Genomic DNA, 17,170 nt, shown 5'->3' with positions numbered 1-17,170 from the left:
CTTTGTTCCAACGCAGCAGCAGCTCCTCAAAGCTTAATTTGATCTGGAAATGATAATTGAGCCTCAGGCACAGGAAAATGTGAAAAGAATGTGGATGGGTTGATCTAGGGAGGGTCTACCACAGCTTCCCACAGGGTTGTGGATGCAGTGTCAGGCTGAGCCTTCTAGCATGATGATGGGCATTAGGATGAGTTAGAGTTACAAGGTCAGACTTTGTTATGCGTTCTCTGGGATGTCCATTTGGGAAACACGACTTCATTAGTGTCAATGCTCATTGGTGAAACTGAGAGCAGAGTTGGGCCCACAGCAGTCATGGCTTCTCAGTAGTTTGAATTGTTCTTGCCTAAAGCTGAGAAGTGGTTAGACACCATCAAGAGCTCCTTCAGAACTTTCTTATGGTACACTGATAACCAGTGCACCATGGAACCAGTACTGGGCAGATCGGAGTCTGTCCTCACGGTCACCTACCCATAACAGGACAAATTGAGTCTGATGTCTCATTCCCTTAGATATGGTAAGTATGGCAAAGGGACAGTGCTGGCCTGGTCTATTGAATTGTGTTCTCAGTAATTGATCTGCTCCCTTCCCAGTGGTTCTTTTGAAGGTTGCACATGCTTTAATTATGTATGCATGTCCTGTCAATGCATATTAATTGTGTTACGCTTCTCCTCTGCAGAGGGAAACTTGCCTACTGCTGAAGTGTAACTAATGATGCCAAACCTTCTCCGGAGGCGTGTCGTTGGTTTTTTTTGTTTTGTTTCAGTTCAGCCCTTCACCCTCCCTCCCTCTCTCTTCAGATGGAGTTGATTGGACCCTGCTCTGTGCCTGTGGTTGTGATTTCCCCCACCTTCAGTTTTTGTGGCTAACCTGGTTCTTGTCTCTGGTTTTTTTGGGTGTCGCCGTCTGTGCTGTGGCTGTGTGCTCACTTGCATGCAGTTGAGGAAAGGGCCTCCGGTGCCTCCGCCTCCAAAAGTCACCCCCTCCAAGGAGATCAAGCAGGAGAACATCATCAGTCTGTTTGATGACAATTTTGTCCCTGAGATAAGTGTGACAACCCCTTCGCAGGTTAGCTGCTATGCCCTCCATTATATTTGTCTGCCTCTGAACTTTTTCTTTTGACCTTTCCTCTCTTTGGAGCTGTCAAGCCATGAAACCTGGTCAGGTGAAGGAGGAAGGCAAGCTCAGCATTGGACTTCAGAAGGCAAAGGGTTAGATAGGAGGCTAACTTAAAGGGCAAGGCGGCTAGAAGGCAGCTTTGACTAACACGTTGCCCTTTCTTCTATGAATGAATGCTCTCAAACAGGAGAAATACAACTGGTGAAGATGCCAGAAAGTAATCACTGCATTTGTTCAGTAGCAATGCACATGGATTATGGCTCCCCTCATATCCCATGATAGGCTCTCTCCAGACCCACAGATCCTGGGTGTGGATGAAGCATGTGTTTTCTGCTCTTGTACATCCCTGAGTGCTGACCCTGGCATCTGTGCCACTTCTGGCAGAAGGCAGTTTTTTGCTCTCTATGCCTTCACATATGAGCTTTTCACACCTGCACAGGAAAGGCCAACAGGAATTGCATGAAGTTTTCTTTGCAGAGCATAGGTGCCTCCAGTTTAGATGAGCAGGACTGTGCCTGCTGTGAATTCAGGTCCGCTGACACAGTCTGTCACTCTTCACCAGCCAGTGCTTCCCATCAGAATATTTATTTCTTGTCATGTAGCATCTTTTGAAGCCCTGAAAAAAGAAAAACATTTTCAAATTATGTATTTTCTTCTTCACTTTCCTTTTGATTTACATCAGTGCAAGAGAGAATGCCCAGGTGGGGACTTCTGTGTTGGATCTAGGAGAATGGCAGTCCTTATGTATGTAGGATCCTGACCAGATTTCTGGCAGTATCATGAGATACCTGCATCTACTTTTTTTAATATATATACACGTGTGTGTGTATATATATATTTATTTTTTTCCCTAAATGCTTGTTAAAGCACAAGTAATGTCTCTATCAGTGCTCATCTGTGACTCATTCCCTAACTTTTCCTTGCATCATGCTGCTCCATTGCCTCTGGCTTGCCACCTTCCACCCAGCTGCTGAGGAGCAGAGATGGAGTGGGGAGGGAAGGAAGTCCATGCCAGATTTTGCATTGCAACAGATAAAGCTTACAGACCAAAGAGATGATTTGACAGCAGTGTTGGAAGGCGAGGACCACAGGCAGCTGAGCAACTCTCTATCATTTTCTGTGCTTCCTTCTCCTGTATCATAATGGACTGTCTGCCCTATGGTTTGTATCATGTATTTCCATGTGAACGCCAGTCCTTAGTCAGACGTACTCTTCTGCACCTGATCAGTGCTCTGACCCAGGATGGGATCTGCTGTGACTTTCAATCAGATGGGAGTTCTGAGAGAGGACTCTGGTTGCCAGAACAATCTTCAGTGAAGCACTCAACAGTCACTAGCGTTAAGTGTGTTGCCCAGGGCCATTCCTGTCAGATGTGTTAGCTCCAATGAGCTGTCTTGTGGGAGATCTGGGTAAAGGCAAGGGGTGCTAGCCCTTGCATGTAAGTCTTGAATGGCAGGTAAGATTATTCTATGACTGGAGCCTTTGATGTCTCACTGCCAAACAAAAGTAAAGATTGGGGTTAGAGCCTCTCTGATGGGTGGCCTGGATGTGCTGGAGGAGTGTACTAGAATGCCAGTTGGTTTTTGCATACTGGTGAGGGTTTATTATTGTGAGATGGGAGAGCTTGGTTCCTTGTCTTCATCCCTGTGGATCTCAAAAAGAGATGTTCAGAAGGGAGAGAAAAATCTATAAGAGAATTAGAGTAAGAGGAAACTAGAGGAGGTGAAAATGATGGTGGCGTGGGTTGTATTCAGAGGACTTTCTCCTAAATGGTGTCTCTTGCTACTTTCCAGGAGTTTTTCCATTGTGGGGCTATGATAAAACTGTGGAGACCAACCTGTCACACTGTGTGTGTTGGAAGGGTAGCTGAAGGAGTGGGGCCCGTGAGGTCAATGGAAACAGGGGCAAATCTTCCTGGACTTCCTGGAGAGAGCAGCTTCCTCTGAAGCTGAGTAGAAAGGATTGTCTTGTAGTGGTTAGGTTAAACCTAAAAACCAAAAGTGATAGTTCAGTTTTGAATACTAATGACTTATGTCCTTTGTAGTGACTGTTTTATTAATGGTAGTCAATGAATGTGCCATCGTTGTTTTTAGCTAGAGCATTAATCAGTCAAAGGGAGTTATTCTGCTGACTTTAAAGAGGGTAGCAAAGCCTCTCAAATTTATGCTTTGTTAGGAGACTCATGTGTGCATGTTTCTGGGATGTCCAGAAATGGAAACCATTGAAAACAACATTTTTGGATTGGGGAGTGATTCAAATCCCTTAGCTAGAGTGAGCTGCCATATTCTGTGTTTCTGTCTCAGAAAGCAGGAGGGAATTAGGGGCTTTGGGAGTTAGCTCCGAGGTCTCTCAGACTTGCCTTCCAGCAGTTTGAGTGGTTTTCTGCCTGGATCTGTGTTCCTGAGATAAGTTTTATGCATGGCAGCTCTTCTGTATGTGGCTGAGGGAGTCTGTCCTAGGCCTTCAGTACAAAGGCAGCTGGATGAGCTATGGGGAATAGATATAAATAGAAGGGAAGCCCTTCTGAGTCGTCAGTGGCAGTGATCCTTTTGACCACAGCAGGTCAGGTGCTTACACCATGTCAGCTCATTTGGCCAGACGGGAAGATGAATGAGTCCTGTGGAAAAGGCTCAGGTTTGGTTTACAGTGGCATCCATGTGAACTGCCCGTGATTATAGGCACCAAGCAGTCAGGAGTCACATCAGGTGTTTGCGTTGCCACCATGCCTTCTGCGCTTGCAGCCTTAGCTCCTGGATATCACATACCCTCCCTCTATACTGTGCGTGCTTGTGTGTGTCTAATGCTCGTACTGCTTTTCTTCCTCACTGCTGCCAAGTTTGATGCCCCTGGGCCCTTCCAGGAGGGAGCCAGCCTGTTGGATCTGGATTTTGATCCCATTAAACGAGATGCCACTGTGGGGAAGACCCCCACACCCGCCTCCCAGGTTGGTTCATATCACCATTCCTTCTCCCTTAATAACTGACTTGTTGCCAACTGTGGTGTGACCTGCACCCACGTGAATGATAATGTGGACCTGAGCTGTGCGTGGCTGGGCTGGGTGTCCAGACCTGTGCCTTGCAGATGGGCACCTTGGTCTCCTCTGCTGGATGTGTAAGTCCAGTGAGAATCAGGTAGCTATTAGCCTGGCCACAGTCTGGCACTAGATGTTTGTGGGATGCTTGTGCTTTGCTCTGATGATCTACTGATTGACAACTCGTACAACTTAATGTGTGTCCCTCCCTAGATTAGCACCCTCTGTATGCTATATGGATTTAAGCTGTTACTCTGTGGATGGGAATTCAGCCTCAGTTCTGTGCTCCTGCTATAAATTGCTCTCAAAGGGATTTTTAATAAACAGACACTGATAATCTGCAGCTGCTTAAGGTGAATAAAGCCATAGATGGATATTCAAGTGATGTGAAACCCCTCTTTTTCTGGGTATAACACAGCCTCTGTTCATAGTTAAGAAGTAGCTTCCTCCCTGAGCATAGTGCTGCACAGTGCAGTATCGAAAAGGAAGATGCCTCATTCTGGTCTGGCCTGTACCTGGTCCTGTCCACTGTCAGGGGCAGGTGGACTGCGCTTCATTTTGTGTCTAAATGGCTGGAGGCCTTGAAGTGCATCCTGAATTTGGCTGTTGTCCTCACTGAGACTTTCCATTTCATATGTATGAAATGGTTATTTTTCGCCTGTGGTTGCCATTAAAATTTGTAATAAACATAATTGGGATGTTTACAGTATTTCTCTAGTATCATCATGTCAAGTAGGCCTGTATGACACAGATTTTTGTAGTGATAAGACCTCTCTTATTAGAGAGATCAAACATTAGGCATTTGATTCTTCTAAATTAAAATACTGTATCTGCAAAATACTAGTTATTATCATAGTTTGATACACACCAATATGGCAAGCTACCACTTTCTGGGATTTAAGTTGGCAGACTGGCATTTCACGTCTGCTTGCCTGACAGAACAAGCTGCGTGCCAGGATAAGCTTTTTTAAAATTTATTTACTGAGATTTTTTTTTTCCTGAACCAACAGTTATAACTTGGATAATTGGGTATACTGGTGTAGGATACAAGTATAAATTTGACTTAAAATGGAATTATTTGTTACCCTTCCAGCAAGCAACAAATATTACACTGAGTGGGTTTTTCAAAACTCCTCAGCAACAGCATATTTGGTGTTCTAGTGTATTTATTATTAGCTTCAGAAGTCATTAAAAGAAAGGGTCTGAAATCAATACTTTCTAATGGTAACCACAGTACAAAACCTAGTGAAAACCACCTAGTTTTCAAAGCAGTCAAATTTATTTCCTATAGGGTGGGCACTATGGCAAAGAGGTTAAGATATTTCACTACTGATCCAAAGACAGCAGTTGAAGTCTTGTTCTGAAATCATACTAACTCTATTGGGTGTGGATGTATGGGAGCATATTTAATCCTGATGAACCACAAACTCATGAGGGGTTTTTTTTTCTGGCTATGTGGTCTGCCACTGATAACTGAATGTGGCTTGGCTGTTTCCCTTCATACCAGAGGTAGAAAAAACCCTTACTCAAATGCCTTGGTACTTAAATTTGAATATGCAGTGGGGAGGGGTGTATAAATTCAGGTTCTAAAGAAATATTTTTAAAACGTACAGAGATAAGTGCTGTTGAATGTGTATGTCTGCTTCAGTCTGATCAGCATCTGTAATGTTTGTACTCACTGAAATAATCACGTATAAACATGTTTTATTTTTGTTGCTCTTTGACATGCTTAGTCTTTACCTTGGGATTTATGGGAGGTAAGAACTTCAGATGGCTTTCATCTCTCATCATGTACTGTGCATGTGCCAGTCCCATCTCTGTGTGTATACCTGTCTCCTTTCCCTTGCTGCTTTTGCTTTCTGCACACCCCAAACCAAAGTTGCTCCATGTGCTGCTGAACACACTTTTGCACCTTCTGTGAAGCTGCAGGGGCAGTCACATGTTTGCAAGTCAGGTCTGGCACTCTGAAACTTATGTCTCCACCAGCGCACAACCCCATTGCCTTTCCCTGCTAACTCACTCATCTTTCCTTTGGCATGATGCCGTGACATTATCCTCAAACTTAATCCCACTGTGGCATCATCCTCACCCTTCACTCCCCAGTATTTCCTAAACTCTGTACATCCTGTTGCTCTTGTGTGCGATGCATAAATGTCTCAGCTGCCCCTCGTCCTTGCTGCCTGTACCATTGGGTATACATACCCGTTTGGAATTATCTGTGGTGTTTGCTGTTCATTGACCATTGTGGCCAGAAAGGCTGATGTGAAATAGCTCAGCCTGTGTCTACACTGAAACTTAAGTGCAGGCCCAAGACTTACGTGGCATCTGCCTCAACGTCAGCTTTGGAGCTTGCTGGCAAGGGAGACCCTACACATGCTCTGCATCTGAACCAGAGCCAGACCCTCATTTATGCCCTCTAGATATATCGGGCCTGGGAAGGTCTCAGATTGCTGCGGATTAGCCCATTGGGAGATATTTCAAGCACAACTACTTTTGGGCCCCTCTGGACAAACAGCCAGCAGTGTGGACAGAAAATGCTTGGTCTGGGTACTCAAGCCTGCTACTTGAGCTGGCTATATCCCATGGTGTAGATGTAAGTGCATGTGCTTGGCTTATGCTGGGGAATCGAGTCCTGCCAACCTTTCCATTCTCAAGGGCCAGATCCCCACCTAGAGTCAGTACCTGGGAGGACATGACTTAACCCTTGCTGAGAGCCTGGCCCAAGGACTCACTGTGGCCGGTGCTCTCCTTCACATGAGCTTGGGTCATGTCAAGAAAGATGTTTCCCTTGTGTGTTTTACCAGCCATCAGTGTTTAACATCTGTCATTCCCCTGTATGTGTGTTGTCAGTCTGTCTTAGAAAGAAAAGAAGTCTGTTTTTTCGCAAGGAAAGATCTTGTGTTTTTCAAGTGTATGGGCAGGGGTGAGGTATGACTGTATCTGATCGAGCTGTACTTACAGTCTGGCGTGTAAAAAGTGTTTTGGGCTATTTCTCCCATCCCGGAAACTGATTTCACCCAAAGAACAATTTAACCAACCGGGGAATGCAACTAGACAAGATGTTTTCACCATGCCAGTTCTCACCTTGGCATACCATACATGGTTAAAGAGCAAAGCTCCCTACAGCTGGGGAATCCTCTTCTTGCTCTTCAAGTCTTCTGAAGTATTTTTGCTCTAATGTGGTTGTTAGCTGTTGATGAGAGGAGACTTGTATGGTTACATAGTCCCATATGCCATGAGGTTAACAACTGCATAGAAACTTGGATGCAGCAGAACTTGCTTAGTTCTGCAGACTAGGAAACTTGCATTTGGTGTGTATGATACTGCTGTTGGAATAAGCAAAGCTTTCAAACCTGGCAACAGCAGTGAGCAATTCTTCCTCTTCTCCCTATAGTATCTTTCCATGACTGTAAATGCTTTTATAGGCCTTGGGATGCCCACAGGAGCACAAAATGGAAAAATAAGTAGCTGACATGAAAATGCCCTTTGTTGAAATCCAGGGTATTAATTTAGATTCAATTTCTCTGGTTATTAAATACTGTTTTTACAAATTAGCTGCTTTTAATAAAGGAGCTCACGTTGAGCTCTTTTTTACTTGTCCACATAAAAACCATGCTTGACCAGATAGAGTTGGGTTGGCATCTGTCCCAGTCCCAGTTTCACTGAATCCAAATAAAAAGCAACCTGGGAGTGAATCTAATGGAACAGGAGAAGCCTTTGTAGCATTTCGTATGCATACATTTACCTTAGCACTACCAAAGCTGCTGTGGGAATCCTCTGCAGGATGGGAACACCTCTGCTGTTTATAATATCCTCTGGCAATATAGGCCTGTGGACATGGTGATGGGGAGACATGAGGAAGGATGTGATAGGAGAGGAAAGCATGTGTTAAATGGCACCATTGGAGCAGCTAAAGGTAAAGTAATCGGTTCTTGTTAAATCAAGGATTTATTTCTTCATTATTGCTGCTGTTATTAGAAAATTACTTGGAGCATTGCTAGTAGCCAGATGGGTGTAGAGTTGAGCAAATTACTTGGATTTGAGCAAAAAACTTGTAGAGAAAATTATTTGGACCAGTGCATGGCTAGTAGCCAGATGGGTGTAGAGTTAAGGGTTATCATGGTTGTTGCTTTACACTAGGCTTTTGCAGGGTTGGGACTATGAGAATTGCAACATTAAGAAATCTGGACAATGCCTTGTTTTGAATGTGGTTGTATTCAGGGGTACATGTGTTTACTAAATGTATGAGGCATGTAGGCATGCTCATATGTTTTTGTTTCACATTCAATGGGAAATGTCTGTATAGCAATCTCTATTGTGCAAGTATAAAGTGGATATCTGGTTAGACTTTGCAGAGGTGCGTGTGATATCTGGTATATAGAACAAATGGATATAGACTGGCCGTGAAGACACTTGGGCTGCAAATTAGACCCCTGAGATTCTTCCCAGGTGCTGCCTGGTCAGTCTCCCAAGGGGCTGATCTGCAGCATTGATGCTATCAGATCCAACTTACTTTCTGCATTGCTGCAGTTTCTGGGAGGGGCAAATGAATATCTTTAATTTTGTGTTAAAACAGAGTTAGCCTGACTTCAGGCAAGGGAGAATAAAAACTTGAGCTGCTGGAAGTGTATCAGAGGTGTTTGGTTGGTCTTTTGTTGTGCACAGAAACCCCTGTCCCCAGGCTTCCTAGAACAGTCTTTGCCAGGCAGTGATTTGTAAGTGATGCTGAATATTTTTCCATGGTGGTGGCAGCTTTTGTGCATTAGAAACTCCCCTCTCCACCAACACAAATGTGTGCACATACCATGTGGAATATTCATAGCAAATTCTTACTAATACAATATTCACAACAGCATCCAAATTCATGACTCTCTGGGCCCGTCCAAAATCAAATTGGGTGAAAGTTAGCACAGTTTTCAGTTCAGTTTGATTCAGTGCTAATGTCATGTAGATGCCGGGTCCAGACTAAGTTCCATATCTGGACACGTTATTACCATGCTCTTCTGTTTCTGGGAGTACGCAAAAGCTTAAATATTCCTTGATTGTTGATCCTTGGAAGTAGCCTATTGAAAGATCCTTTTCCCTTGGCACGCAAGCAGACGTGTATTCACATACAAGTGGGCAATCTATATGTAATAATAGGCACTGTGCATGTGTAAAGTAGGTCTGCGATTTAGATCGTGAAAAGAAAGAGGTGTACAGGATTTTTGGCATTTCATTGATTTCCTCTGGAGTATTGCCTGCTGCGTGTCTGGAGTGAGGGAATGCAGGCTTTACTGTGATTTCACTGGGTTGCAGAGAAAGAGGGAGACAGAAACCTAGCAAGACCCTGAGGTTTCTCACCTATTTGTCAGCAGATGGCAGCAGTCAACAGCACAGAGCACTTGAACAGACTGAGCTGCACTTTTGTACACACACACGTAGCTGTAATGAGCATAACTCTCCACCTGGATGACTTTTGTATTGCAGCCTGCAGAAGCAGCCCATGCAGGAGCTGAAGCAGGTGGATCAGAAGCAGCAGCTGGAGCTGAAGCATCTAAAACTGAAGCTGATTCAGGATCGGTAAGCACCTTGAGGGACAGCAGTCCCAAAGAAATGTGTGGCTGCTTGGAAAAACACAGCCCTGCCACCCCAGCAGTTACAATGCTCTTGTTCAGAGGCCAGACTTAGCAGTTGCATTTTATCTGTGTAATGCTTAGGGAGAAGCTCTGCTGGAAGATCCACAAAAAGAACTGTCCCTTCACCCATGTTGTGAAGCCAGCCCACAGCCAATGCTGTGCTAAGCTTGCGTTGTCTGCTGGATTCCTCCTTGCTTGCCGTTGACTTTACCTACCCTGTCCTGTGGGCTCTGCCTGTGTCCCCTGAATATCCAGGGTTCCTTCTTTTTTTTTCTGACAGTGCCACCTTTTTAGGGGACTGGAGTAGGTCCCATCTCATGGCTGCTTGGTTCCCATAGGCTGTCAAATTTGAGTTGTCTGTTCCACAAGGGCTTTACAAGAACTGTGTTGTGACCACAGCGAATGGGAAATGCTGGGCATTATGGTCCCAGAAAAACTCTAAATCCTCTCTGCCCCTCTGCAGCCTTAAGCAAAGGAAGACAGTGGTCACCTCTCCTGCTTTCTCACCTGCTGCCTCTGCTGTCCTTTGGGGGTGTTTTTGTCACTGACTGGTGTGCTGGGAAAATCTGCTCAAGCCATGGGTAGGGTTGGGATGTGGACCCTCCAGGGTGGACTTGGAGCTGCAATTTTGGATTCTCTTTTCTCAATGGCTTTTTTTCCTTCCCTGGCTGCTGCTGCCTACCAGAGCTCTCTGCCTGCTGTTGTTGTGGAAACTTTCCCTGCTACTGTCAATGGCACTGTGGAAGGAGGTGCTTCATCTGAAAGAGCTGACATGCCCCCAGGATTTCTGTTCAAGGTGAGTGTGTGGTCGTGGGGCACCGAGTTCCTGGTGATTTTTTTTTTCTGTAATGAATTAACTACTTTCGCTCAGCATGGCCAGGGGCTATGCCACATTGAAAAGGAGAAAGGAAGTTGAAGGAGAGATACACCTTCCTCTCCAGCAGCCCAGCTTCATGCAGTTCGAGATGCTTCAAAGGACTGTATAAGAGCATCGATGTCTAAACGTCTGGCTGCGCTATATAGCAAAACCCCTCCTTCTCTCTGCTGCAACTGTTTCTGTCTCTGGTGGTGTGATAGTGTCAGTCACAGACTCTGGATAGTGGATAAGAAGTTGTGCTCCAAACTGGAAAGGTTAAACTTTGATGCAAGTGGCAAATGAAGAAGGGTTGGAAACACCAGTAGGGACAGAGGACTTTGTGTTTGGGGAAATTAGAAAGCCAGGATGAACAGGGAGAAATATAGGATTAGACAGGGAAGTCTGGTGGGTATTCTGAATATGCCAAAGATCACTCACAGCCTCTTTTGAAGGTGTGGAGGAAGGTGTGATTCTGGGTGAGGATAGGCCACAAATTTAACGTGCATAATAGAATATGGTAGCAAAACAGCACAGGTGCATCATGCCCTGAAAGTGAGAAATGTCAGTCTCCTGCTATAGGAATTCTTTTATTCTGTATTACCAATGTCCATGCATATTTTTTTTTTTTTCTGGGAGTTCTACCAAAAGCAGAAGAATGACAAAACCCTGAAGAACAATAGGAGGCTCATCACATTTAGACTGGTTACAGGCAGCTTTATAGACTATAGTGCTTGAAGTGGAGAGCTGTGGTTTGAAGTAGAAAAGCTGTAACGCAGATGTTGATAGGAATTAGGCTGAATACCAAAGAATGCCAAATTGCTGAATGCCAAAACATGGCAAGCTCCAAACTGATACTCTTCCCTACGTTTCCTCTCCCTGCCTGCTGTGACAGAAATGGGAGGCTATAATCTCTAATACTCTTGCAGTCCAGCTGCAAAAAGAATTCAGGGCACCATTCGAGTGAATACAGGCTTTCTACCCTGTGAGGTTTTTAGGCCCATACCATGGGAATTCAACCCTCCTAAGGAAGGACGAGGAGGTGCTGATGCATAACAAGTTGAATGAGACTCACCAGGATGCCCTTGTGGCAAAGGCGAGCTGCATGCCAGGCTGTATGAACAAGCATGTAGCCAGTAGATTAAGGGAAGTGGTTATTTCTGTAGATGTGGCATTTGTGATCCAAGCTTGCCCTGCCTCGAGCAGCAGGTTGGATCAGATAGCCTCCAAACGTGCCTTCCAACCTGAATCATCCAGTGAATCAATGAAGTGGAAAGCCTTGTCACCTGTTACAGAGCTGGGTGAGAGAAGGCTGACCTCACCCAAGCTCTCCTCTCCTCTCCCCATAGGTCCAGGCCATGCATGATTACACGGCCACCGACAGCGACGAGCTGCAGCTGAAGGCTGGGGATGTGGTGCTTGTGATTCCATTTGAGAACCCTGAGGAGCAGGTGAGTGGGGAAGACAGGGTGTGAGCCTGGGCCCAGAGGAGCCAAGGGGATTTCCAGAGCTGCTTCTTCCTCCACTAACAGTTGGCTGGATGGATGCAGAGCCATCAGTTTGTGGCTGGGAGCTGGCGGGAGAGCTGGTTGTCCTTGAGCTTGAGATTGGCTTCCTGCAACAGAGGGGGGGACTCTGCTTGTGATTGGAAAGTGGAGACATTATCCTGCATAAAGCATGTGAAATAGCTGTGGCTTCCTGTCCCTATGAGGGCATTTGAGCCAATACAGTGGCTTCCTTGATTAGGGAGCCCAACAGAGCCTATACTTTGCCTCCTCACTGCTCCTAAACTTGATGCACATTCCCTGTGACCACTGCAGTGCAGACGGTGGCATTGGCAGGAGTGACCCACAGCTTATGATGATGTTTTCTCCCCTTTTGAGAAATGCTGGAGCTGTGAGAAAGCAGCTTGCCATGGGTGCCGTCTTGCACTTCAGCATAGCAATGGCTATTTCCAAAAGACAGTGTTTGGTCAGGAGATGGCAGCAGAACCAAAGGCTGGAGCAGGTTGCTCAGCCCCAGAGAACAGTATTACTGTCCATCTCCAACCTGAATTTAATTGGTGATGTTTTTCTTTAATCTGAGCTATTTCTAGAAGCCTTAAGTAAATCCTCCTCACTTGTTGTGTTCAAGGGCTTCCAGCTGATAAAATCTGGAGCAGTTTTACTAGTTTGGCTGAGGGAGGTGGTGATTTTATAGAATTCATGCTCACGTCTCCAGGTTTTTGTTTGGAAAAGGAAGGGAATTCTCCAAATTGATTCAGTAGTCACCAGCTCTTTGGGTTTGGCCAAGCCCATACAAGATCTGGATTCCACAAGGGGTAAAGGGAAGGTGATGTAGTTCACTGGCCACAGAATATGTGGATCCTCTTTGTAGCTCAGCTGTTGGCTTTGTGAATTATGGAGGCAGATCTTGTGGCTGCTCATGAAATGGTATCTATAATGTGCCGGCAGTTCCTGCAGAGCTAGGTGCTCTGGGGGGAAGGGTTGTGTGGGGGAGAGGCAGATTCCTTCTGGAGACAAGACCCTTCACTGAGTGGGACTGCCCTGCACAAGCATTTGTGAGCATTTCTTTCTCAGAAAGCTTTCTGGATGGGAAAGGAGTGGCAGGTCCCCTAGCTTCTGTGGTAGGAGATGGCACTTGTGGAGCAGAGTTTTTCAATGCCCTATGTTTGCGCTCTAGCTGGATGTGGGTGCAACAGCCATGAACTCGAGACTCTCCAAACTGCAGAGGGTGAGCTCTGAGTGTTGCTAACATGATGCTGTAGCTGCACTGAAGCCCTCTAACCCTCCTACAGCGTATCCTGTGCTACAGCTCATTTCCCTAACCTTGACCATACCCAGCCAGAAAATGCTGGCTGTTAACATGTGCATGAACTGTGCACGTGAGTGGAGGAAGCTTAGGATAATAGTCTGTGATCCATGCCCCCATCTTGCAGCTTGGGTGTCAGTTTGTGGGTGCATCAGCCAGGCCTGGATTCATCTCTCTTGATAGAAGAAAGGGTTGAGGGCAGCAACGCTTCTAAGCTGGCACTTCAAGTGACGTGGTTCAAAATTGGCCTCGTGTCTAATCCCTATAGCTGAGGAGACCCTTTGTAGCAGGATGTAGTGGGAGTGATGCATGCTGTATGGCACAGACGCTATGTGCAAATGGATGAGCTTTTGTGCTTGCCGTGCTGTGAGCTGGAAGCTGCATTCCAGACACTTTGGCCCAGCATCTTCTGCCTAGTAATTTGTCTTCCTGATTTATGGCATGTCAGTCCTTCTGCAGCCCCTGCAGCTGGCTGCTGCAGATGGGCTCCTGTCTCATACCATTCCCATGACATCTCCTGAATGCTCAAATCTAAGGCAGCAGCAAGGGCTAACTGAGCCTACAGGCACCCAGTGCAGCCTGTAAGGACTAGGGAACTCAGATACAATGGCTGGTCTGAGCTGGTGCCACAAGAAATGTGCAGCATACAGGACAAGAGGACAGAAGCTGCAAAATGGCAGTGGAAACCAATATGTGCCCCATGGATCACCCCTGGCAAGGGCTGCATCACTCCTGCACTGTGCAGGTACATTTTTAAAGAACATGTTTCAAGGGAGGCATTGTTTGGCCTTGGGTAAATACCCAGGCATCTCCTGCCAGTTCCAGGAATGCAGAAGCATCAGAACAACTGTGTGAACCATACGCACACATGCCCCATTTCCCCACAGCTTAGGGCATCTGGTTGCCTGAGCACTTCTGCCCTGGCAAGTTAGGTAGTTGAATGTGATGGCATATCTCTAAATGAGCTTGGGGCATGCTTTGCCCAGAGGAGTGGATGCAGAGCAGGCTGTTGAGTTTGGAGGCAGCGGTTCCCCTTGCAGCTCCCTTGCCTCATGCTCCAGTCTTAACCCATAGGCTGCCCCACTGCAAATGACTCACACGAGTGGGTATATTTGCATGCTGAAGGGGTGCTTCCATGGTGACAGCTCCAAGGCATACAGAGAATAGTGTGGTTGCACACCTGAGCTGCAAGCAGTGCAGCCTTCCCACCTTGAATATCTTGTCTCCCTCATGTGCTTCAGATGGAGCCGAAATCTTGATGCTAGACACCCTGCAGGCAGAGGATGGGAAGTCTGGTTCTCCTCCTGAGGAGGTTCTATGAGGCAGGACTCCATTTGCCTCAGTGAAAATTCATCCCTGTTTATAGATGTATAGGTTTGGTGGCTAGGGAGGACTCTTGTGAGACACCTTGAGTCTTACATCATGTGTAGCACAAGTTTGGGAGTTTTGCCAACCTCACCTTGCATCAAGCCCAACAGACTTCTGGGTTTTGGGAATATGGGTTGAGGTTCTCAGCTCCCAGTTCATGTAGACCAGAATTTCAGCATGGCAAACAAGACTCATTTTGCCTGTACCACCTCTCTAAAATGCTAATAATCTAGATGTCCTGACTGGAGCAGGGGATGAGCACCTCCAGGCAATGATTCATCCTTTCCAAAGACCTGTGTCCAAGATGAATGGGATGAATTGCACTGTGGAGGTGCCCATGTCTTTTATGACTGTGGAGAATGCCAGACCCCTCATGTTTACATTGTGAAAGGTGAGGTAGGTGATTCCCATCCTGTAGCTCTAGAGACTTTCTTTGGCAGAATTTCTCCTTCAGTGGGTGTAAATTATGACATGTTTCTAGTACACTTGCTAATTGTTTACAATTTCACTGTCTCTAGACGCTCTGGGTCAGATAGGAGTTTTGGTACTGACTCTGGTGGGATATAGCATTTTTTTCCTTCTTCCCCCATTCTCTTCCTGGATTGTCTCCAAGCCAAATACGAGCATGGCTTTGATAATGCCTTGACACCTCCTTGGCCTGCACTCTGTAAGAAAAATCCCTGCTCACACCTATCCCTCAGCATCTGATCTCTGTCTTCTCCTGCAGGATGAAGGATGGCTGATGGGCGTGAAGGAGTCTGACTGGATCCAGCATAAGGAACTTGACCAATGCCGAGGGGTTTTCCCAGAGAATTTCACAGAGCGGGTGCAGTGAAAGCCCAAGCCCACCAGCCACATTTCTGCTGGAAGAAAGCAAGTTTTCTGGTAGATAATTGAAAAAGAACAGCGAAATGAAAAGAAGAGAGAATTTTAAAGGAACAGAAGCCTGGAAAAAAGTCAACTTAAAGGGTGTGTTCTTCTCAAAGGGCAAGGTTTCAGAAATAAATTGAAATTCAAAGTGTTATCAAAATATATACATATTATTAATAATAAGGCAAGTCAAATACCCTCTTCCCCCTTTGGTTTTAACAGTATTTGGATTCAGAGGACTGATGCAGAAGCAACTCAGTGTGGTTCTCTAAATACTGCATTGACTGAATTGGCGAGATGTCAGTCTGATCCCTGGAAAGGCAGTATTTGTCTAATGGCTTGAGAGTAGAAGCTGCATTTGCTCTTGGGTGGATTCATCTGTTTTGTCTTGAAGGTGGCTTGCATGGCAACCGTAAAAATTCAGCCTTCCCTACATGTTCAACCTACAGTAGGCCAAACTTTCTGTTATGCTGTTGAAAAAAATATTTAGTGTATAGTGTTCACCAATACAATGTATGTGTGTGTGCGTGCGTGTATTTTGTTTTCTTCCTTTAAAACAATATTACACAAACTGTGATTTTGTACATGTAAAGATAGAAGAAACTACATGGAAAGGGCAGGGAGAAGATGAAATGTGTGAAGCTGTGCTCAGTCCAAAGTTCTTTCAAATGCAGACACATAAATTCTCTCAGTAGTATTGGCCTGTGAAATGCCAAGGGGAATGGACAAATTCAGGAGGAGAAACAAGACAAAACAAGCAGATGCCGTTTAGATGGCTCTGAAATTTAGGAGAGGGAATTCTCTGCCCCCAAAACCCTGTAGGCAGTTTCAGAAAAGCTTAGATTCATGTAGATGGAAGATAGCTCTAAAATCTGGCTAGCTAGAAAATTTGCTTTTAAAGAAAGAAATAAGGGAAGAAATTTTTTTTTCTGAAAGAATGTCTAAGAAAAAACATTGAGGAAAAAACAATTTGCTTTCTGTGTTTCTAATTGGCATTGTTGTTTGTGGAATTGTATTTCATATTTTTTTCCTTTGAAGAGTTCTGTAAGTGAAATATTGTTAGATCAGCTTTCTCCAGTGCTGTGCTGGTGATCAAGTTAACCTCTATGAAAACTGGACTCTTGAAATACTCATTTAAAATGGCTGCATGACTTCATGATATTTTAATGCATTAGAAAGGAAGGCAAGAATATCAAAGTGTCAGTGTCAAGAAGATACTCTTCAGTCTAATACTGATGCTGATACCTTTCCTATACCTTTCCTTTGCTCCTGCTTGTTTTTAAGTTTTGTTTCTTAGTTTAAACAAGCAGATGACAAGGCTGTTTCAAAGTGCATATTACACTTGTTAAAATAAGCCAGTCCGACCCTCCAAGACTCTAAAGTTCCACGAAGGTACTTTAAACTTTACTTGAATACTGATGCAGCTGGCAAGCAGGTCGGGCTATTATCACTTTTTATGGCTTCCCCCCCAATTATCTTTTTGCCTTGAAGGGATTTTTAACA

At 45.2% G+C, this 17,170-nt stretch overlaps 1 protein-coding gene across 10 annotated transcripts in view; it reads left to right on the top strand.

Moving 5' to 3' along the window:
* The window catches only part of BIN1 (bridging integrator 1), a 98,488-nt gene extending 82,295 nt beyond the window's left edge, over positions 1–16,193 (top strand). For 3 of the 10 annotated variants that reach the window (XM_072874190.1, XM_072874188.1, XM_072874192.1), the window contains 7 exons: positions 937–1,065; positions 3,953–4,060; positions 5,881–5,904; positions 9,617–9,709; positions 10,451–10,561; positions 11,968–12,069; positions 15,525–16,193. In XM_072874190.1, the coding sequence (XP_072730291.1) occupies positions 937–1,065; positions 3,953–4,060; positions 5,881–5,904; positions 9,617–9,709; positions 10,451–10,561; positions 11,968–12,069; positions 15,525–15,632 (675 nt within the window). In that variant the 3' untranslated portion in view covers positions 15,633–16,193. The remainder of the gene's footprint in view (positions 1–936; positions 1,066–3,952; positions 4,061–5,880; positions 5,905–9,616; positions 9,710–10,450; positions 10,562–11,967; positions 12,070–15,524) is intronic. The other 7 variants (XM_072874196.1, XM_072874191.1, XM_072874193.1 and 4 more) reach the window with 3 other exon arrangements.
* Positions 16,194–17,170: the final 977 nt, after the last annotated feature.

This window comes from Ciconia boyciana, chromosome 10 (genome assembly GCF_034638445.1).
Source record: "Ciconia boyciana chromosome 10, ASM3463844v1, whole genome shotgun sequence".
NCBI classification, from domain to species: domain Eukaryota; kingdom Metazoa; phylum Chordata; class Aves; order Ciconiiformes; family Ciconiidae; genus Ciconia; species Ciconia boyciana.
Note: the sequence above shows the minus strand (reverse complement) of the source record. Positions and strands in the feature narration are given on the sequence as shown.